The sequence below is a fragment of the Corylus avellana genome, chromosome 9 (genome assembly GCF_965113065.1).
Source record: "Corylus avellana chromosome 9, dhCorAvel1.hap1.2, whole genome shotgun sequence".
Classification (NCBI taxonomy): domain Eukaryota; kingdom Viridiplantae; phylum Streptophyta; class Magnoliopsida; order Fagales; family Betulaceae; genus Corylus; species Corylus avellana.
Genome location: NC_142498.1, coordinates 5,437,753 through 5,458,108, shown reverse-complemented (window position 1 = coordinate 5,458,108; position 20,356 = coordinate 5,437,753). Strand labels below are relative to the sequence as shown.

Sequence of the window (20,356 nt, the reverse complement as noted above, 5' to 3'; positions counted from 1 at the left end):
TATGGTTTCATGGTTTGGCGGGATCTTTAAAATTTAATGTTTATGATGCTTTTGTGGTTTTAGAAGATTAATCTTCTAGTTTTTTATTGTGCAAAATACTATATTTTTACAATTTTGGAATCGTTAAAAAAAGGGGGAAAATGCAGTTTACCCCCCTGAAGTTTCAGGGGTTTTTTAATTTTAACTCCAAAGTTAAAAAATTGGTAATCTACCCCCTGAAGTTTAAAAAATTGGCAATTTAAACCTTTCGTTACTAATTTCCATTAAATTGGACGGAAATTTTTTAAAAAAAGCCTAAGTGTAATGATGTAATTTCATAGATTTTCGTCCATTTGGACGGAAAAATTAAACGGAGGATTTAAATTGCTAATTTTTTAAACTTCAGGGAGGTAGATAGCCAATTTTTGAACTTTGGGGTTAAAATTGAAAAACTTTTGAAATTTCAGGAGGTAAACTGCATTTTCCCCTAAAAAAAAAAAAAAAAGATTAAGATTTTCTGCCATGCCATTTTTCTTTAAAATGATGATTTCTTTTCATTGTTTTTGAATACTCATATGTTTCCAAACCCATAAATTAGTAGTCTTGATGATTCTGAACCAAAACCATGTTATAAAATCGGGTTTCAATGCAAAAATTTTATAAAAAATGAGAAAACCCGTTTTTAGACCCGTTTAGGGCGAGACCCGACCTAGATCCGTTCTTCAGACCCGGCTGAAGATAGGGGATGAAGTTCCCTACTCGAATGTAGGCCCACTCGTGTACTGGGCGCGTCTAGTACATGCGCCATTAAAAAAAAAAAAAAAAAAAAACCTACTTTAATGTAGGAGTTGCCATTGGGATTTGAACCCCACAACATGAGATTCTGCATGGCCAGCTTTACCATCAAGGCAATGTGTCATTTTGGTTTGATACATATTTAGTTATTTATATATACAGTGTTATGCCATTCTGAAATTACAGATTTAATAATGGAAAGTGCCTTTTATTGTGCATTAAGAATAGCCACAGCATCTTAAAACACAATGATGTGAAATTTTATAATGACATTTCATATTGCAATTAAGTTGTCATAGTGATTACTTGGCCCTACAGGGGAGTGATCATTTTATATGACTTAATTAGAATAAGATAGTAAAAAAAAATATTAGAAAAATTGGATACCTAATACCTACAGGTGCATGATCTATTTTTCTTAAGCATTTATAAAATTTACTAGTCTTATTATGAAGATATACAAACAAATCTTATGCATAATGTGATCTTTACCCACAAGGAGATTTTGATTTGTTTATGAATTTGACATTGGTTGATTCATACTATAGTTTGTGTTTATTTCAAAGCGTTAATGCCTATTCTTGGTTATTGCAGCTACTGCTTTTTCTGTTTTAAATAATGAATCTTCTCATATTCCATTTTTAAATGGAGATAATTTTTCGGGCTGGAAAGACAAAATTCACTTGACATTAGGGTGCACAGATCTAGACATTGCATTGCGTGTGAAGGAACCACTCGTGCCCACTGAAACAAGTTTGTTAGTAGAAAAAACTACATATGAAAAGTGGAAGCTGTCAAACCGATTAAGTCTAATGCTCATTAAGTCACATATTAGTAAGAGCATTAGAGGTTCAATTCCTCCATGTGATAAGGTAAAGGACTACTTAAAGGCCATTGAAGAACAATTTGTTAGTTCTAATAAGGCATTAGCTAGCACTCTAATGAACAAGTTGTCAATTATGAAACATGACAAATCTAGGAGTGTGCGTGAGCACATAATGGAGATGAGGGACATTGCTGCACAACTTAAGTCCTTAGAAATTGAGATTTCAGAGTCATTCCTTGTCCATTTCATACTCAATTCTCTCCCTGCTGAATATGGACCATTTAAGATTTCTTACAACACACATAAGGAAAAGTGGTCCATTAATGAACTTCTAACAATGTGTGTACAAGAAGAGGAGAGGTTGAAACATGAAAATTTGGAGAGTGCACATTTTGTGACTCATAAAAAGGGCAAAGGGAAAAAGGGAAAAGGTGCTGAAATTAAATGGAAGAAGGATGGACAAGCATCATTCAAGCCTTATGGAAATAAACATGCATGTTTCTTCTGTAAGAAAAAGGGGCACAAAAAGAATGATTGCCCAAAGTACAAAAAGAATCTAACATCATAGATATTCATCATAATACATGGTGGATTGATTCGGGTGCTACAATTCACGTTGTCAATATCATGCAGGGATTTCTCAGCCTAAGGAAACCGATGGGAAGTGAACAAGGCATCTATTCAAGAAATGGGATGCGTTCGCATGTCGAGGCTGTAGGAACCTTTAGACTTGTTTTAGAAAATGGATATATTTTAAACCTTGTAAACACCTTTTATGTTCCTTCATTTTCAAAAAATTTAATTTCTATATCTAAGCTAGTACCTTTGGGGTTTGAATTTAATTTTATTGGGTCAAATGTCTATTTGTTTAAAAACTCTACAGATGTTGGCTCAGGAATCTTAGTCAATGGTTTATATAAATTAAATTTAGATCCCATTTATGAACAAAGTCTCTTAACTATGCATGATATTGGCAGTAAATGTAACATTATTGATGAGTTATCCTCTAAGTTATGGCATAGGAGATTGGGACATATCTCCGTAGAGAGAATCAAAAGACTAATAAATGATGGAGTCCTTAAGGCTCTGGATTTTTCAGATTTTGGTACTTGTGTGGATTGCATAAAAGGAAAGCAGACCAACAAGACCAGTAAAGGTGCCAAGAGGAGTGAAGAAATACTTGGAATCATACACACTGACATCTGTGGACCATTTAGTACCCCATGTTTGAATGGTCAGAGATATTTTATCTTATTTATTGATGACTATTCACGGTTTATGTATCTTTACCTCCTTTTTAATAAGTTTGAAGCACTAGATGCTTTCAAAACATATATAAGGGAAGTAGAGAGACAATTAGAAAAGAAAATTAAGATCATAAGATCTGATAGGAGTGGAGAATATTATGGTAGATACACAGAGTCAGGGCAAAGACTGGGTCCATTTGCCAATTTTCTCAAAGAAGAAGGGATTATTACTCAATATACAATGTCTGGTTCACCTTACCAAAATGGTGTTGCTGAAAGGCGAAACCGTACCCTTATGGATATGGTAAGAAGTATGCTTAGCAATAATGATCTTCCTTTATTTTTGTGGAGTGAGGCCTTAAAAACTTCCGTATATATCTTAAATAGAGTTCCATCTAAGGTTGTTCCCAAAACACCATTTGAGTTATGGAAAGGATGGAAACTTAGTTTAAGACATTTTCATATATGGGGTTGTCTAGTTGAGGTTATGGTCTACAATCCACAATTAAAGAAATTGGATCCGAGAACAGTCAGTGGATATTTCATTGGCTATACAGGAAATTCTAAGGGTTATAGATTTTTATTGTCCCTCACATACGCCTAGAATTGTTGAAGCTAGAAATGCAAAATTTATTGAGGCTCTTGACATTAGTGGGAGTAATGTTCCTCAAAAGATAGAGTGGGAGGAAACACAGAATTTAGATACAACATCCATGAATCAAAATAAGTTGATTGTTTTGAAGGAAAATCAACCAGATATCCTTGAAGAACAATCAATTCAAGAACTACCACCACCTCAAGAGGAACATATCAATGTGGAGTCTGCAAGTCAATATCTACATAATGTGGATGAGACTGTAGAATTAAGATCCTCAAGAGTAAGGAGGCCAAGCATTTCTGGAGACTATTATGTATACCTATTAGAATCTGACTTTGCTGTCGGACCTAAGGATGATCCTATTTCATTTTCACATGCCATGAGTGATGAAAACTCAAAATTTTGGTATAATGCCATGATAGAAGAAATAGAATCCATGGCTAAAAATCAAGTTTGGGAAATTGTGCAATTACCTAAAGGAGTTAAAGCCATTGGTTGTAAATGGGTTTATAAAATCAAGAAGGACTCAAATGGTAACATCGATTGATATAAGGCTAAACTTGTAGCGAAGGGATTCATACAAAGAGAAGGTATTGATTGCCATGATACTTTCTCTCCAATTTCTAAAAAGGATTCCTTTAGAATAATCATGACATTAGTAACTCATTTTGTTTAGAGCTACATCAGATGGATGTGAAAACGGCTTTCCTGAATGGGAGTCTTGAAGAAGAGGTGTACATGAAACAACCTGAAGGGTTTTGTTCTGGTAAAAATGATCAATTAGTCTGCAGGTTAAAAAAATCTATTTATGGACTAAAACAAGCATGCTGTCAATGGTATTTAAAATTTCATAATGTTATTACTTCATTTGGATTTGCAGAGAACATTGTGGATAATTGCATATACCAAAAATTTATTGGGAGTAAATTTGTTTTCTTAGTCCTATATGTTGATGATATCTTGCAACTAATGATTTGGGTCTACTGCATGACATTAAACAATTTCTTTCCCAAAACTTTGAAATGAAGGATTTAGGTGAAGCTTCTTATGCATTGAGATTCATAGAGACAGGTCTCAAAAGATGTTAGGTCTGTCTCATAAAGCCTATATTGAAAGAGTTTTGGAAAAATTCAGAATGCATGAATGTACACCCAATGCGGCACCCATATTGAAGGGTGATACATTCAATTTAAGTTAATGTCTGAAAAATGTTTTGGAAAAGAAAGAAATGGACAACATTCCTTATGCATCTGATGTTGGCAGTTTAATGTATGCACAGGTTTGTTTAAGACCTGACATTGCATATGCAGTAGGAATGTTAGGAAGATATCAAAATAATCCGGGAATGGAACACTGGAAGGCTGCGAAAAAGGTTATGAGATATTTACAAGGAACCAAGAATCATATGTTGACTTATAAGAATGTAGATTATCTAGAAGTGATTGGATATTCAGACTTAGACTTTGAGGGTTGTAAAGACTCTAGAAAGTCCACTTCAAAATATGTTTTTATGTTGGCTGGAGGTACTATATCATGGAAGAGCACCAAATAGACAATAATTGCATCCTCTACTATGGAGGCAGAGTTCATAGCATGCTTTGAAGCGACTTCATAGGCAAAATGATTAAGAAATTTTATCACAGGGCTTCAAATTGTGGACTCAATATCCAAGCCGTTACGAATTTACTATGATAATTTGGCAACAGTTCTTTTTTTTTTTTTCTTTTTTTTTTTTTAAGAATAACAAAAGTGGGAGTAAAACCAAACATATTGACATAAAGTATCTTGCTGTCAGAGAGAGAATTAAGGAACAAGAAGTCTCTATAGAGCATACAAGTACAACTTCTATGATTGCAGATCCCATGACGAAAGGGCTCTCAATAAAGACATTTTCGAAACATGTAGAGAGCATGGGATTATTAAGCTCATTTTATGCTTGATTAAATTCTTGTTATTTAGAGTACTCGTTCATTGTCAAAACAATGTTTATTTTTGTGCACATAAAGTATTTGCTCCAATACAGTTAGACCCAAAATAACTTATTGGAAATTATTCATAAAGAATTATACCATATACAGATTTTATTTTTTAAAGATTCATACATTATAATACACGGAAGGAAATGTTGATATAATAACATAACCGTCATGATTCGTGTATTGTATCTCTCCTTAAAGTGAAACTAAAGCTTTAGTAGTCTTCAATTTAGCCATATACAGTTTTAGTTACCCAAACGATTTTAAAATGTGTCATGTGAGCCAAGTGGGAGAATATTAGAATTAATCTTCTATCAGGAGACTTAAGGTAGCCCACATGTCACATATATTATATGTATATAGTATATTATATATAGTTTTTATTAAACAAAAAACTTTGGGTAATTAAAGTACAGTTAACTACTAAAGGTGAAAATGTGTTTTATTTTCACCAAGTGTTGTCTCCCTTGATGGAAGGAAGCAACATAAGATAAATGGATAGGGGTCTTGGCCTATATAAGAGACAAGCTTGTGATATCCATTAATCACATCTTTAACGTGAAAAACATATAGGTCAAAAATCATTATCTATCACTCTCCAACAAAGTGAGGGTTCTAGGATTGCGAATTGAAAGTTCTAGGATTGTGAATTTAGCAAACATTCAACAAGTATTCAATTCAAGTACTTAAACAACAATGGCCAAAGGTTAATATTTCTTTTATGTTTATATAATTTTCTCCCAAATTCTTACATTTATCTGTGGTGGGCAGAAGATAGCAAACATATTTTTTCCAGATTTATCCCACTACACGGGGCTTCCATTTGCACAAACGGCAAATCCTTCCATAGAAAGTCACAATATGATGCATATAACTAATCCCTCACACTTATGGAGTAATAGATTTAATTTTAGACTTACAACATGTTTGTGGTTGTTTTTTTAGAAATAGAGCTTTTAAGTCAAAAAACATTTTTTGGCAAAAGATTTATTTCTAAGCTTGCCAAAGTGTGTTTTAGCCATTTTTAATATTTTTGGATCCTTAAAAGTGCTTTCAATTTTTTTTACTAAACGAGTACTTTTTTCTTCAAACAAACTTTTTGAGTGTTAAACGCACTTTTAGATCCCTCAAACGAATCTAAAAACTCTATTTTAAGCTCACAAAACAAGATTTCACAAAGTAGATTGACAATGCTTGTGGACAATCAAGATAAATATAAGGGTACATATATCATAAGTCCTTGAATCAACCCGTCAGAATTAAAGTCTACCTAAGTTTTTTTATTTTTTATTTTTTATTTTTTTTTTATTTTTCAGCAATTTACTCATTGAGTCAATCGAAATGCCAATAAACTCCCTACCATGAAATTTTTGTAACAGCCGTTAGACACCTCACTAAAATATTAATTTTTTTTATTAATTTAATTTTAAAAATGAAAAAAAAAAAAATTGAAGGGGTGGCCAGGGGTGGCGCTGGCCACCCTACAATTTTATTTTTATTTTTATTTTTATTAATTTTTAGATTTAAATTTTAAAATTAAATTAATATTTTAATGATTTGTCTAACAGCTGGTAAACAAATTTGGTGGTAAGGAGTTTATTAACATTTTGATTGACCCAATGAGTAAATTGTCGAGAAAAAAAAATTTAGGGAGTTTTTAATTTTGACGGGTTGACTCAGGGACTTATGATATATTTACCTTATATATATATATATATATATATATATATATATATATTGTGTAGTGCCACTTTATTATTTATACTATTAATAAATAAATATTATTTTCATTGTAAACACAAGAGCATGGTGTAGCCTTCATGACAATTTCAATGGTAGAAGAGTGCTTCAACGGTCATAGTCAAACCACCCTAAATTCTCTTAATTATCTCATTTTTCTCTATTGCTTTGGCTACTTTTCTCTCCATTTATATTTCATTCATTACAATTTGCTTCAATGGTCATAGTCAAACCGATGGAAATGCATGAATTCACTCCCAAAGTCTTTGGTTGGCGGAAAAAGAACAGATGGAAATGCATGAATTCACTCCCAAAGTCTTTGGTTGGCGGAAAAAGAACAGATGGAAATGCATGAATTCACTCCCAAAGTCTTTGGTTGACGCCAGTCCCGTATTGAATACAATGTTAAAAATTAAAATAAAAAATAAAAAGAAAAGAAAAGAATTTGGTATTTTCAGAGAGAGAGAGAGAGACTTTAGGGTGGGGCAGAACGGCTTGGGGTAGGTGGTTCCCCAAAAAAGCTTTTAATAGACCTTTAAAATTTAATTTTTGTCCCCCCAACACACACACACACATTCACACACATATATATATATATATATATATATTAATTTTGTCTCTCCAATTAAAAGTTTTAATTCCGCCCTTGACTTCATATGTGAGTGGATCGGAGTTTATTTGTGCTTTGAAAAAATGCAATTAAGGAGTTGAAATTGCTTCTCCAAGGCCTCAACAAAATTGCACTTGGTCTCGGGGCTAGGGGCGAAGGAAGGATCCCCAGGGGAGGCGCTCAACTCCTAAAAATTCTCCTTACTATTGGTAGAATTTTTCTTACGCCATGGTTATGCCCCTCCTCACCAACTCTCGAGGGCAAATGTTTTTAGGAATACCTGTACCTTGGGACTTGAGTTGACTCTAATTATTTTTATTTGTCACTGTAAGAAGTTGAAACTCTCAGAAGAATGAAAGGTAGAAGATATATAGTTAATTTTCTGTTTTCTTTTAAAACGCATCCTTTCACTAAATAAAGTTTCATGCTGGCTGACTTCTGCTCACTTGTTCCCACTATTTTCTTGACGTATAGATGAAGTTTTGACTTCACTATGTAAATAATGAAGAAAAGACCATTTTTTTTTTTTTTTTTTTTTTTGTCTCAAATAAACCATTGACAAGACAAGGCACTAGCACAAGCACAAAAGCCATACAAAAAAATCAAACTTTCCATCGCATTTTGTTCAAAACAAGACAAATCTCCTCAAACTACTATTCAAATGATAATTTACTCTTTCATACTATCAATTGCAATAATTTACCTCCAAAACTACCAAAATAATACAATATATCCCAAATTTTTTTTTTAAAATAACGAAATTACTCTTACCAAAATAAAAACAAAAATACTAAATTTTTATTTATTTTTTACAAAATTTTAAGGGTATTTTTCTCTTATTGAAAATTATGTAGGTAATTTCATCATTTTTCTAACATTGGGGGGTATATTGTCATTGTTTTGGTAGTTTATGGGATAAATTATCGTAATTGATAGTTTGAGGAGTAGATTATCATTGGGGTAGTAGTTTGAAGGGATTAAGTGGACTTTACTCTAAAAAAATAAAAAAAGAATAAAAATAAAAAATCAAGCAAAATACAGCACATTACATTCAAAGTTTTTTTTTTTTTTTTTTAAAAAAAAGTACGTTACATTTAATTAATTTCAGCTCTAAAAGAAATAACAAATAACAAAAAATTAGCTAATTTATCACATCTCAATTTCTGAGCAAAAAAATAAACAAAATGTATTTTTTGTTAAGTTAAAATGCTAGTAAATGTTTACACTTATAACACACAAGTCAAAGACACACTTTCACCTCACGTGAGACACCAATTTTACAGCCATGTGCCAATCAAATCCAAAAAGCAATTGTCAAGTCTCCCTGTTCCCTTGCTTTGAGTTTGTTTTCTATTATGTGTGTGATATTTGCAAGATAGATATACATCTTACAAAAATTTGCTACGGCATTTTCTTCTTAAAGACTTCAAATTTTTCTAGTATTCCTTTCTCCATTCAACAATTGGCATCTTCTGCTTCAAGAGTTCCAGTAAATTTGTTCCCTTCAACTTTCAAACTTCAAGCATTCAAGTCTTCACCCGGGTCCATTCAACTTTTTCTGATAAAAATTGAGGTATGTAATTAAATTTTTATATTTAAATTTAGATTGTTCTTTTAAATTAGTTTTTTTAATATTTATATTGCTATTCTTGATAATTGTTTTTGTATTTAATTATTTATGAATATATATAGTTTTCGTTGCATATTTTAATGGTATAAAATATATATTGTAATTATCTGAGATTATCGAGAAAAACAACGATTCTATTGAGCTCCGATTAAATTTTTATATATTTTTTTAGTACTCTTAATTATTTTTGTTCAACTTTATTTTTGTATTCATCAAAAAAATTTTACCCCTTGAATGGACATCCTAGCTTTGCCACGTCTTGGCTATTTGAAGTCAATCTTGGCTCCTGATACAAAAGTTTGCACTAATTTCTACCTCTAATTTTGATTTTCCTACCACGATGAATTTGAACCATGAATCAACAATGAAAATGACCACACTAAACATCACAATAAGGCCAACTCACAAAAGAGAGATACGCATGATGTCTTTATGTTTGGATGCAAAGAAAATGTAGGAGATTGAGGAATCACTTAATTGGCTCTTGGTAAGGCCTTTCTATGATGCCAACATTCATTTTTCAGAATCATTCGAATATCAATCATACATACTAGAGTCTCATTTCACTGAGCTGATGAGGTTGATGGGCACTACATTAGCCTAACAAAATAAAGATGAGATGAAATATAATATCTAGCATTACTCTCCACCAATTATTCTTTGGCCATCATTGTAAGGATTCTCATTTGTTTTGATATATAAATATTGAAAATTCACATACGAATATTTAAGAACGTGTTTAAACTTTAAATCATTATAACTCGAATCTTATTATAAAATTTGGTGTCAGTTTGTTTAAGTTATACAAAAATTAAATGAATTATTCCTTTAAATGACAAAGGGTTAAAAAAAAGAAAATAAAATAACTAATAATAAAACTTATCAACCCTATTCTCAAGTATTTCTTATATCTATTTTTAACATTTTTATATCAAACAAAAGAGAGTCCTTGCTTTAAACACAATTTCCCTATAAATATAGGCCATTTGTATTCTAAACACATTAAGCAATAAGAGCACAAATGCACAACGTAACCCTTAGGAGTATACATCTGGGCCGAACCACCCCAAATTCTCTTATCTCATTTTTTTCTCTTGCTTTGGCTACTTTTCTCTCAATTTATATTTCACTAGCATGTAACCCGTGCTATGCACGGGATTCTTCATTATAATTTAATTTCAAAATTTAAACGCATCTCATCTTACTTTTTATTATAAGTTAAAATATATGTGTAAAAATACATACTAAAGGTTATACATCAGTAAATTACTGTACTAAACATGTATTTTTTATTTTTATTTTTTTTGAAATATACCAAACATTTACTTAATGAAAAGTATAAAATAAAAAATAAAAATAGCAAAAAGGACACTTGAATTCTGATGATCAAAATATTAATAGAAAGTTAGTAGGAAACTCTGATATTGTTGATGTGATATTTATTATATTGTAATACAAATAAAATCCATAAAGTTCTAATGATTTCAGAAAAAATACAGAGTAAAATAAACAAAATCTTCTCTCTTCTTTTTAATACAAAATAAAACACACATTTCACTCAATATTTAATGCAATCAAATAAATTTCTTTCAATACTTCCAAAAAATGCTAGAAAATTTGAGTAAATCACAAAACCAAGAAAAAAAAAATCTAATAAAATATTCAAATGAATTAAAACATAAAATCTTATTGGTGTGATACCTATTATATTTCAATACAATGAAACTTTCTAGAGAAACAAACATAAAAATAATTAATTTACACTCGTGAAGAATTTATACATAGATACACAAAGATAAATCCAAAAATGATATGATAAGTGTTCTACAAAAATGAAGAAGAAGCATTTTGGAAGGAAAATTCTTTTTGGTTACCTCTACAAAAGTGAAGAAGAAGTATCTATGTATCTATTTATACATATATACCCTAGCATATAACTCGCGTTATGCGCAGGGTTCTTTATTATCTTTGATTTTAAAATTTAAACGCATCTTCATTTTTTTTTTTATTATTAATTACAGGCTAAAATAATCATGTTAAAAAATCAATTATCACTCTTTCAATAAAAAGACATGCTAAAGGTTATATTTAAGGGAAATTGTATATAAAATCCTTAGGTAAACGCGCCTTTTTTAAAAACTCCCTGGGTTTTTTTTTTTCGAAAATTTACTCCTTGGGTCACTCGAAATTACTAGAAACTCCATACCGTTAAATTTTGGTAACTGCCGTTATTTGAATGAAACGAACCGTTTCACTTAAGTCCACCTACGTGGAATTTTTGTATCCTACGTGTTCACATTGGACACGTAGGATATAAAACTCACCGTTTTGGACCATCCAAAACGGTGCGTTTTATATAACTTGAGGGGTTTATTTTCGAAACCCATTCGGACCATACGGACCATACGAAACCCACCCGATAGAAGCAGCGGCGAGCCACCGACGCAGCAGACGCCACCGACCCAGACTCCGCCGGCGACAGAACCACCGGAGACGGAACCCACCGGCGACAGAGGCCACCGGCGACAGTACCCACCGTTTGGACCATCAATTTCGGCGTCACTTTTCCGGCTAAGTTTCCGTCGATTCACAATATTTTGAATCGGAAAAATCCGGTTTCGACGAAGGTATTTTCCGAAATTTCTCTATGGGTTTTGTTGATTGACTGAAATGGAAGCCTTTAATAGTTGTGTTTTGAATTTTCTTGTTGTGTTGGAAGATTTTGGTCGAAACCCCATCCCCAACCAATTTTTGTCCAACATCTGTCGAATATTCCACTTTTGAGCCAATATTATTGTTGATTGGCAGTGGGTGTGGTCCACCTTGGTTGTGGTCCTGGAAAGAAACTGGTTTTTTTCGTGTGCACTGTATGGTCCTGGAAAGAGACTGATTTTGTCGTGTTAGGCAGAAGGGATTCTACCAATTTTTTTATGTGGGGCTTAATTTCCTTCCATTTAATGTACAACTCAACTTGCCCAATATACTGTTAAAAAACAGAAAAAAAGCTTTAGCTCACTCAATTTTTCTCTCAACATTTGGTGAAGTTCAGTAATTTTGAATGGTTACTCTAATTGCAATGGAAAAAGTGAAAGAACTTTATGGATTAGATTATGATTAACGTTGTATCATTTACAATTAACCGCTAATCGGCATATCGGTTATGGTTGCGGTTATTTAAAAATGAATAACCGCTTAAATTGGTTGCAATTTCGATTATGAGGGAAATACCTACAACCGTACATTCCTATTGTACATTATTTACGTCTTTTCTTTTCTACTAACTTATATATCGAAATTGTTTTTCATGAGCTTACACCGACAAACTTTTTTGCTTACATCTCCATACCTTGCATGTTATCGCATCTCTATCAGTTTGGAGCCAAAGAAAAAAATACCTTGCATGTTATACTATTTACTTTCTTTAAATATTATTTTGTGTGAGAAAAAGTAAAAAAAAGATGAGGAGAGAGTGAGAGTAAAATAAAGAAAGTGAGAGAGAACAAATAATAACCAAAGTTTATAGTGTGAATAGTGAATAAACTAATCAGCCTATTTAAAGCATCTCCAAAAGAGTAGCCAAATGACTTAAAATAGTCAGATTTGACTATTTTGAGTCATTTTTGGTTTCCAACCGAATAGCTAAGTTGCAGATTTTTCACCTAGTGTGAACAGTGAAATGTTTTCACGCACTAGATAATAAACAATGGACGAAAAATCAATGGGTTCCTTTGTTTATTGATATTCCTGTTTCTCTTGTATTCCTTTTTTTTTTTTAGATATTTCCATTTAGTTTCATTTTTTTTGCTTTGGTCGGTTGTTTTATGTTGCTTTGTTTTTCTGATACTTATTGTTGATCACACTCATGGCTTTGTATTTGCTAGTTTACATGGTCCTCTATTGATTACACGTTTTTATTTTTTATTTTTAAATGCTTGAGAATAACTTCATGATTTCAATGGCAATTGAATACTTGAAATTGATTCCATATTTTTCAATATAATATTTGGGAAGAATAATTTAATGACTTCAATGTCAACGTATACTTAAAAAAAAAAGAATATAACATTTAAATGCAAGGATATAAGAATGAGAAATAATATTTAAATGCAAGTAGTGAAAGAAATAGATAATTTGTTGGAGAGATCATAGAGAAAAAGTAGTAGCTAAAGTAGATAGTGTAATTTTTCGGTAGGTATTCGGACTATTATTGATGGAGATGCTCTTAGACACTAAATGAGAAAAAGTTAAGTTAGAATAGGTTGAATGAAATTTCCTCCCAATTAGTTTGGAAGAAATTTGTCTCATTTTAAAAGTGGCTCTTTAAATTTGATAAAATAAATTTTTCTTCTCAAATTTAACTTTTATTTAAATAGTCTATTGTAAACGCTCTTTTACATCATGTAAATATCGCATTCTCTTAATATTTAGCAATCATGATGGACATGTATCAGCTTAAGTTGGGCATCTTGAGTCCAAAACATGCACGTAATCTATTTCATGCAATAGATAGATATTATTGTTTTTGTGTTTTCTTGTATGGACAAACATTTTTTCTTACACTCTTTTATATTTTTCTTACACTTTTTTATATGTTTACAGATATGGCTGTCAATATAATCATGCACCACGGTGGGACAATGACCCATACCCCATTTAAATACATTGGTGGCGACGTCCATGAAGTGAAAGGCTATGATGTTGACTATTTTAGTATGTGGGAAGTGAAAGAGTTGGTTCGTGACTTAGGATACATGAGCGACTTTAGATGTTGGTATAATGTCGGTGATAGTCCACATACTCAAGTGATATCTTTAAATAGTGATGCAGACGTTGTAGATTTTGTAAATATTATGGCTGAGTACAGATCACAAGATGTTCATTTATATGTTGAGCATATGGTGGACAGTGCTATAATGGTAGAGGAGCATTTATTTCTTGAAGCTGTTGAAAGACAACATGGAGAAGGTGGTGGCGGGGTGGGTGAGATACCTAGCACTGCTCGGCATGATGGAGATGGAGAAGGTGGTGGTGGGGTGGGTGAGATACCTACGGCTCCCCGTCATGATGTAGATGCAGAAGGTGGTGGCGGGGTGGGTGAGATACCTAGTCCTCCCCTTCATGACGGAGATGGAGAAGGTGACAGGGTGGATGAAATACCTAGGGCTGAAGGTAGTATACTTATTTCTTATTTGTTAACTTAATTGTTTTTCAAATAATATATCATGACAGCACTTAGCCTTCCCTTCCCGAATGACTAACAACAAATTTGATTGTTTCTTTTAGGGATGGAGGACATACCTAATGCTGCACGCCAAGATGGAGATGTACAAGGTCAAGGTGGAGAAGGTGGAAATTCTCAATCAAGACATTTCAAAAGCCCACGAGTTAAAACTAAGGCTGCCCGTTCTATTACGCCATCCAAGAAACCAAGCGGGGAACCGACCACCAGCCGAGGAGGTACATACAAACTGAAATTGAGTTGGATTCTTATTTTATTTATTTTTTTAGAAATAATATTCACCAGCAACTAACTTTATGTTGTCATGATTATTTATGGTTTTTAATTAGTTGATTCTTTTGTTTTTGGTTTTTTATTTTAATTTTTGTATATATTTTTTCAGTACGCAGAAGAAGAAGGAGACGGGTTGCTCAACCGGTTTTGCAGGACGAGGAAGACAATCCGAATGTTGGTGCAGACACCGTGCCCGAAACTGGTACAAAAAAAAAAGGACGTGGTGGTAGGCCACGGAAGAAGAAAGTGGAAGAGGATATTGATGAAGTTATCAAGGAGCTGTTGACTGACTTCGAAGCAACTGATGGCGAGGATGAGGACCTTTTCTATGATGCTGATGGTGTCAGAAAAGAGAAGGATGGGACGTCCAAATGGTGGGAAAAAGCTGACATTAACATAGGTGAGAAATGAGCCGATTTGGGGGATGAGGAATCTGATGATGAAAGTGATGGTCTTGCAAGTTTGCAAGAAAGTGACGCTGGCGAGGTTGGAAAAAAAAGGAAGCGGTATAGACAGTTCAATCTGAAGCATGACTTGAAGATTCCAGTGACGTTTGAGCTTGGGGATCAATTTGCAGATTCAGGTTCATTCAAGAAGGCACTGAAGACGCATGCTGTGCAGAAAGGGTTTGATTACAACTACAAGCACAATGACACGAGTAGGGTGAGTGCAGTCTGTAAATTAGGGCATTGCTCATGGAGGATTCATGCCTCTACTGATGCTACCAGGACTTGTTTTCAAATTAAGACGTACTACCCGGTTCATATTTGTGGTAATCAATACGAAAACTCCAGATGCGATGTGGAGTATCTTGTTCGCACTTATAAGAGGGACTTCAAGGATGACCCCACGTGGACACCATATGCATTGAAACAGAGGGTGAAGAGAGACCTTAACGTCGATGTTCCTATTGATCGTTGCTATAGAGCGAAGAAGGAGGCATTACATCAAGTTTTTGGTAGGCACTCTAAGCAATATCGCCTCACACGGCGATATGCAATGGCAATACTCAGCACCAACCCTGGTAGTAGTGCGTTTGTACACAGAGATGGAGCATTCTTTCAGAGGATGTATATTTGTCTTGATGCATGCAAGAAGGGGTTCATACATGGGTGTCGGCCCATAATTTGTTTAGATGCTTGTCATCTGAAGGGGGACTATGGGGGGCAATTGTTGTGTGCCATAGGCAAGGATGGCAACGACGATATGTTCCCCATTGCAATTGCTGTGGCCGAGGCAGAGACAAGAGATTCATGGCAGTGGTTTATTGCCATTTTATTTGAGGACTTATGCGGGCCAGATGGCGGACTTGGTTGGACTATAATGTCTGACAGACAGAAGGTATTTGGTGTAAAATACTATTTATGTTCTTATTGTATTATTTTATTCCTTTATGTTATTACATATAATTTAACATAAATTTATGTGTGTAGGGGCTTGGAATTGCGGTTGAGGCTGTGTTGCCACACGCTGAGCATCGCTTTTGTGTTCGGCACCTACATGCGAACCTCAAAGCGAAAGGCTACACAGGGAAAGCTATGAAGGATGAGTTGTGGGGGGCTGCACGTGCCTCCAATGTTTATGCGTTTGACCATCACATGCGGAATATAATGTCAATGGAGAAAGGTGCACACGATTACCTTAGTGGTGTACCTAAAGCATCATGGTCCAGACATGCTTTCAACTGCCAAACCAAAAGTGATATGTTATTAAACAACTTGGCTGAGAGCTTTAACGCGTGGATTAAGGAAGCTAGGATTAAGCCTATACTGACTATGCTTGAAGAAATTCGTCTGCAAATAATGGCACGCTTCCAGCAGAAAAGGAATGGAATCCGGTCGACGCACTACACAATATGCCCAAAGATCCAGAAAAAATTGGAGAGGTCAAAAAGCGATACAAGGAATTGTATTAGTCGGTGGCAGAATGAGTTGGAGTTTGAGATCGAGCACATATACGAGCCACGGCGTTTAGTCCGGTTAGATCATCTCACATGCACATGTGGAAGATGGCAGGTGAGTGGGATCCCTTGCTCACATGCTTGTGCTGCAATTTACATGCATAAACAAAAACCAGAGGATTTTTTGGATGATTATTACAAGATGGACAAGTATATGCAAGGATATGCAGCTCGAGTGTATGGCATGGAAGGTCCACAGACATGGCCAGCTGATGATCCATGCGATGAAATCCAGCCACCTATCATTAGAAGGGCTCCTGGTCGACCAAAGATTAGTAGGCGAAAAGATGTAGATGAGCCGACTAACCCCTACAAGCTAACCCGTAGTGGATATATCGTTAAATGTGGAAATTGTGGGGGTTTAGGGCATAATTATAAAGGTTGTCATTTACCTTTGAACCCGGATCGGAAGAGGTGGAAACCAAAGAAATATAAGCCGAAAAAAGATGCTGCTCAAGCACAGGTAAAACAATTCCAACATTTGTTAACTTAATTATTATTGTACAAGTAATATAATAATTATTAAATTTTGTAGGTAGATCTTGTTGGATTGTCTCTCTGATTCTGATTGGGTGTTGGAAATTTTGTGTAGATTTTTGTAAGTTTTTGGTTTGGCAATGGAACTGATTTAGTTGTTGTTTTGGCCAAATTTAGTGGAATGTTCTCATGCTGAAATTTATGGACATTGTTTTGATGTTCTGATTTGTGTTTAACAGATTATGGTTTAGTTTTGGGTTGGTTTCCGATTTTTGTTTTATGGCTAAAATGAAGTTTTAGTTCTTGGTCCATACCGATTGGGGAGAGTTGAACACAAATTTGTGGGTTGATTTCTTGGATATTTGTAGACATTGGCTGAAACTGAAAAAGCTAAAGTAACGGATTTCTGGGGTTATTTCTGGTGGAGTTTTCGATGGAAAATGGGTGTTTTGATTGAATTGTTTGGTGGTTTGAGGATGTTTCCCTTGATTAAGGCATGATATCTCTTATTGTTTTGTGAGTGATGAAGTGTTGTTACTTGATTGGATAAATTATTACAAGTTGGATTGTGAAGATGAAAAATAATTCTTGTTATTGGTTGTTGAAGGATGTATCTTAAGAATGCTTGGTTATATTGGTTTGTTGTGGTACATAGATGAAGCTATGGAAGCTACATGTGGAATAGAAATTACTTGAAATAAAGGGTTGTTTTGGCTATTAGAATTAGAAAATATTTTTGAGTTTTTTAAACATGCTCATTGGGTTACTAAGGTTGCTGTATTTTGAGTTACTTACATGGGTATATTCTAGACAGCTTTACTGTTGAGTTAAACTTGATGCTTATGTTGTAGGAAATAGATGTTGACTTATTTACTTGATGTCCATCTATAAGCGAGAATCATGATATCTGAATGTTCTATCAAGTTTACATATGGTGAATAAGCATTTGTCTCATTTTTTTTTTTTGTTTTAACACATTTTTTGGATCCGAACATGAACCACAGGCAGAGGCAGAAGTTCCCGGGTCATCACAGCAAAGTGTACGTACACGGCGGGCTACTCAGGCACAGGTAAAATTCAAGTTTTTTTTGTGGTTAAGAAAACTCTTATTTCACGATGATTCCCCCGCGCCCCCCCACGCGCCCCCCCCCCCCCCCCCCTTTTTTTTTAACGCATTTTTTGGATCCCAACATGAATCACAGGCAGCGGCAGAAGCCCACGAGTCATCACAGCCAACTGTGCGTACACGTAGGGCTACTCAGTCACAGGTAAAATTCAAGTTTTTAAACTCTTATTTTTTTTTTTTTTATTAACAAAACTGTTATTTCCCGATGACTCCATAGCTGCCCACTAATATCTGAATGTTTGCAATTGGTGATTTAATTTAGTAAATTAGTCTGCAGTTTTTTTTTGTACTTAAAAAACTCATATACTTGTGCTTAATTTGTAATATTCACACTGATTTCCGGTTTTTCTTCTTTTTTCTTCTTTTTTTTTTTTTTTTTTTGGTATCTGCAAATAATTATTATTTTTGTTAACGCATCCTTTGGATCCCAACATGAACCACAGGCAGAAGCAACAGCGGAATCATCACATCGTGGTAGTACACGTGTACTAAGAAGCCGTGGAAGTAGTGCCACGCAATGATCACAAGCTGAAACTTATCACATCTCTTCATAGTGCCTTTTTCCCGCATACCCATTTTATAATCAAGTGATATGTCGGGTTTTTTTGGTTTTATGTTTGTAATATAAAAACATTTGGGGTATTCATTTTGGGACTTTATGTGCTTGTTAGCTTCAATGTTGTTCATTAAGCATTAAACATGTACTGTTAGTTATTGAATTACATTTTTAAATTTCGTCATCACAATTACCAATTCCAGATTGTATTAGTGGACGGATAAAATTAATTATGCCTGCAAATTATATTGTAGGGTTCAATATTTCAGACTTAAGAGCAACGTACAAATAATCATAAATTGCCGCATACAAATAAAACTAATGCATGGAAATAGTTGTTCCATAAAAGTAATCAGCCGACCTGATAATTACGAACAACCTGATAATTACGAACAAGCAGGATTTTTACGTAATTGTTACATAGAAGACATAACCATATATCCACGTGGACAACATAGGTAAGTAAACAATATCCTTGACAACAACAAAACAGATAGTCCATTTCACTGATAATAATCTAATTGCCTCATTCCCATGCCTCAATGCCCCATCAACCTTAGACAAATCAACAGTACACAAATCACCAACAAAAAAACCAACAAATATGTTTGGATCTTTAGTTTGCCCCTAAGTAATGACACTTCACATTTCAGGGAATGAACTTGTTTATACAGCGCAGGTAGGACCTCCCTTCCGCGAGCACAAGTTTCTTTGTCATACCATTGGAAAAAAGGACATTGGCCAGCTTTCTGTAATTACACAAAAAAAAATCTGATAATTACGAACAAGCACAAAGTAATAACTATTTCGTAAAACCAAATTATCCAAATTCAAATACCTTTTTACGGTCATACATAGCACACCCATAGAATCGCCTCCCAGGATTTTTTATAGTAGTGGATGTTATAATTGGGCTTGTATGTCCGCACCTACACTGCACAGGTTCCATATCCTCTTTCACCGATGATGTCATAGATGCCGACGACATTGACTGCTCATTCTACGGTGAAACCCACAATTATTAGAAGTAATCACAATTCCCTAATGGGTTTCACTAATTAAAATTCACAAACCTTTTTCATCTTTCCATCGTAGAATTCGCTTTCATTGTCTCCTATCCCGAAATCTTTCTTCCTCCTGTTCATCTTATAATATGAACCTAACAATATATAACTGACATGTGAGAGAATAATCAAGCTCATAAAAGAAAAATAAAATCAAGCTTGCCAAAAGATTATTCTCACTTCAATTTGTAATCTAAACAATACTGGGAAAAATAATGTACCCTAAACCCTAACCGATAGATAATCACATTGTTTAAAAT

General features: G+C 33.9%; 1 protein-coding gene across 1 annotated transcript; it reads left to right on the top strand.

Annotated features, from left to right (window-relative positions):
• The first annotated feature begins 16,104 nt into the window (after positions 1-16,104).
• LOC148583624 (uncharacterized) lies at positions 16,105-17,850 on the top strand. Its single transcript, XM_088510715.1, has 3 exons — positions 16,105-16,254; positions 16,347-17,336; positions 17,719-17,850. Exons 1-3 carry the CDS (start codon positions 16,120-16,122, stop codon positions 17,848-17,850), a joined length of 1,257 nt encoding a protein of 418 aa, XP_088366841.1. The 5' UTR covers positions 16,105-16,119.
• Positions 17,851-20,356: the final 2,506 nt, after the last annotated feature.

Bases quoted from the DNA above. Each gene is read 5' to 3' on its own strand.
- LOC148583624 (XM_088510715.1), top strand. From the start codon at position 16,120: ATGTTCCCCATTGCAATTGCTGTGGCCGAGGCAGAGACAAGAGATTCA. The intron at 16,255-16,346 runs GTATTTGGTGTA...TTATGTGTGTAG, and splicing joins TAATGTCTGACAGACAGAAG to GGGCTTGGAATTGCGGTTGA. The intron at 17,337-17,718 runs GTAAAACAATTC...GGATATTTGTAG, and splicing joins AAGATGCTGCTCAAGCACAG to ACATTGGCTGAAACTGAAAA.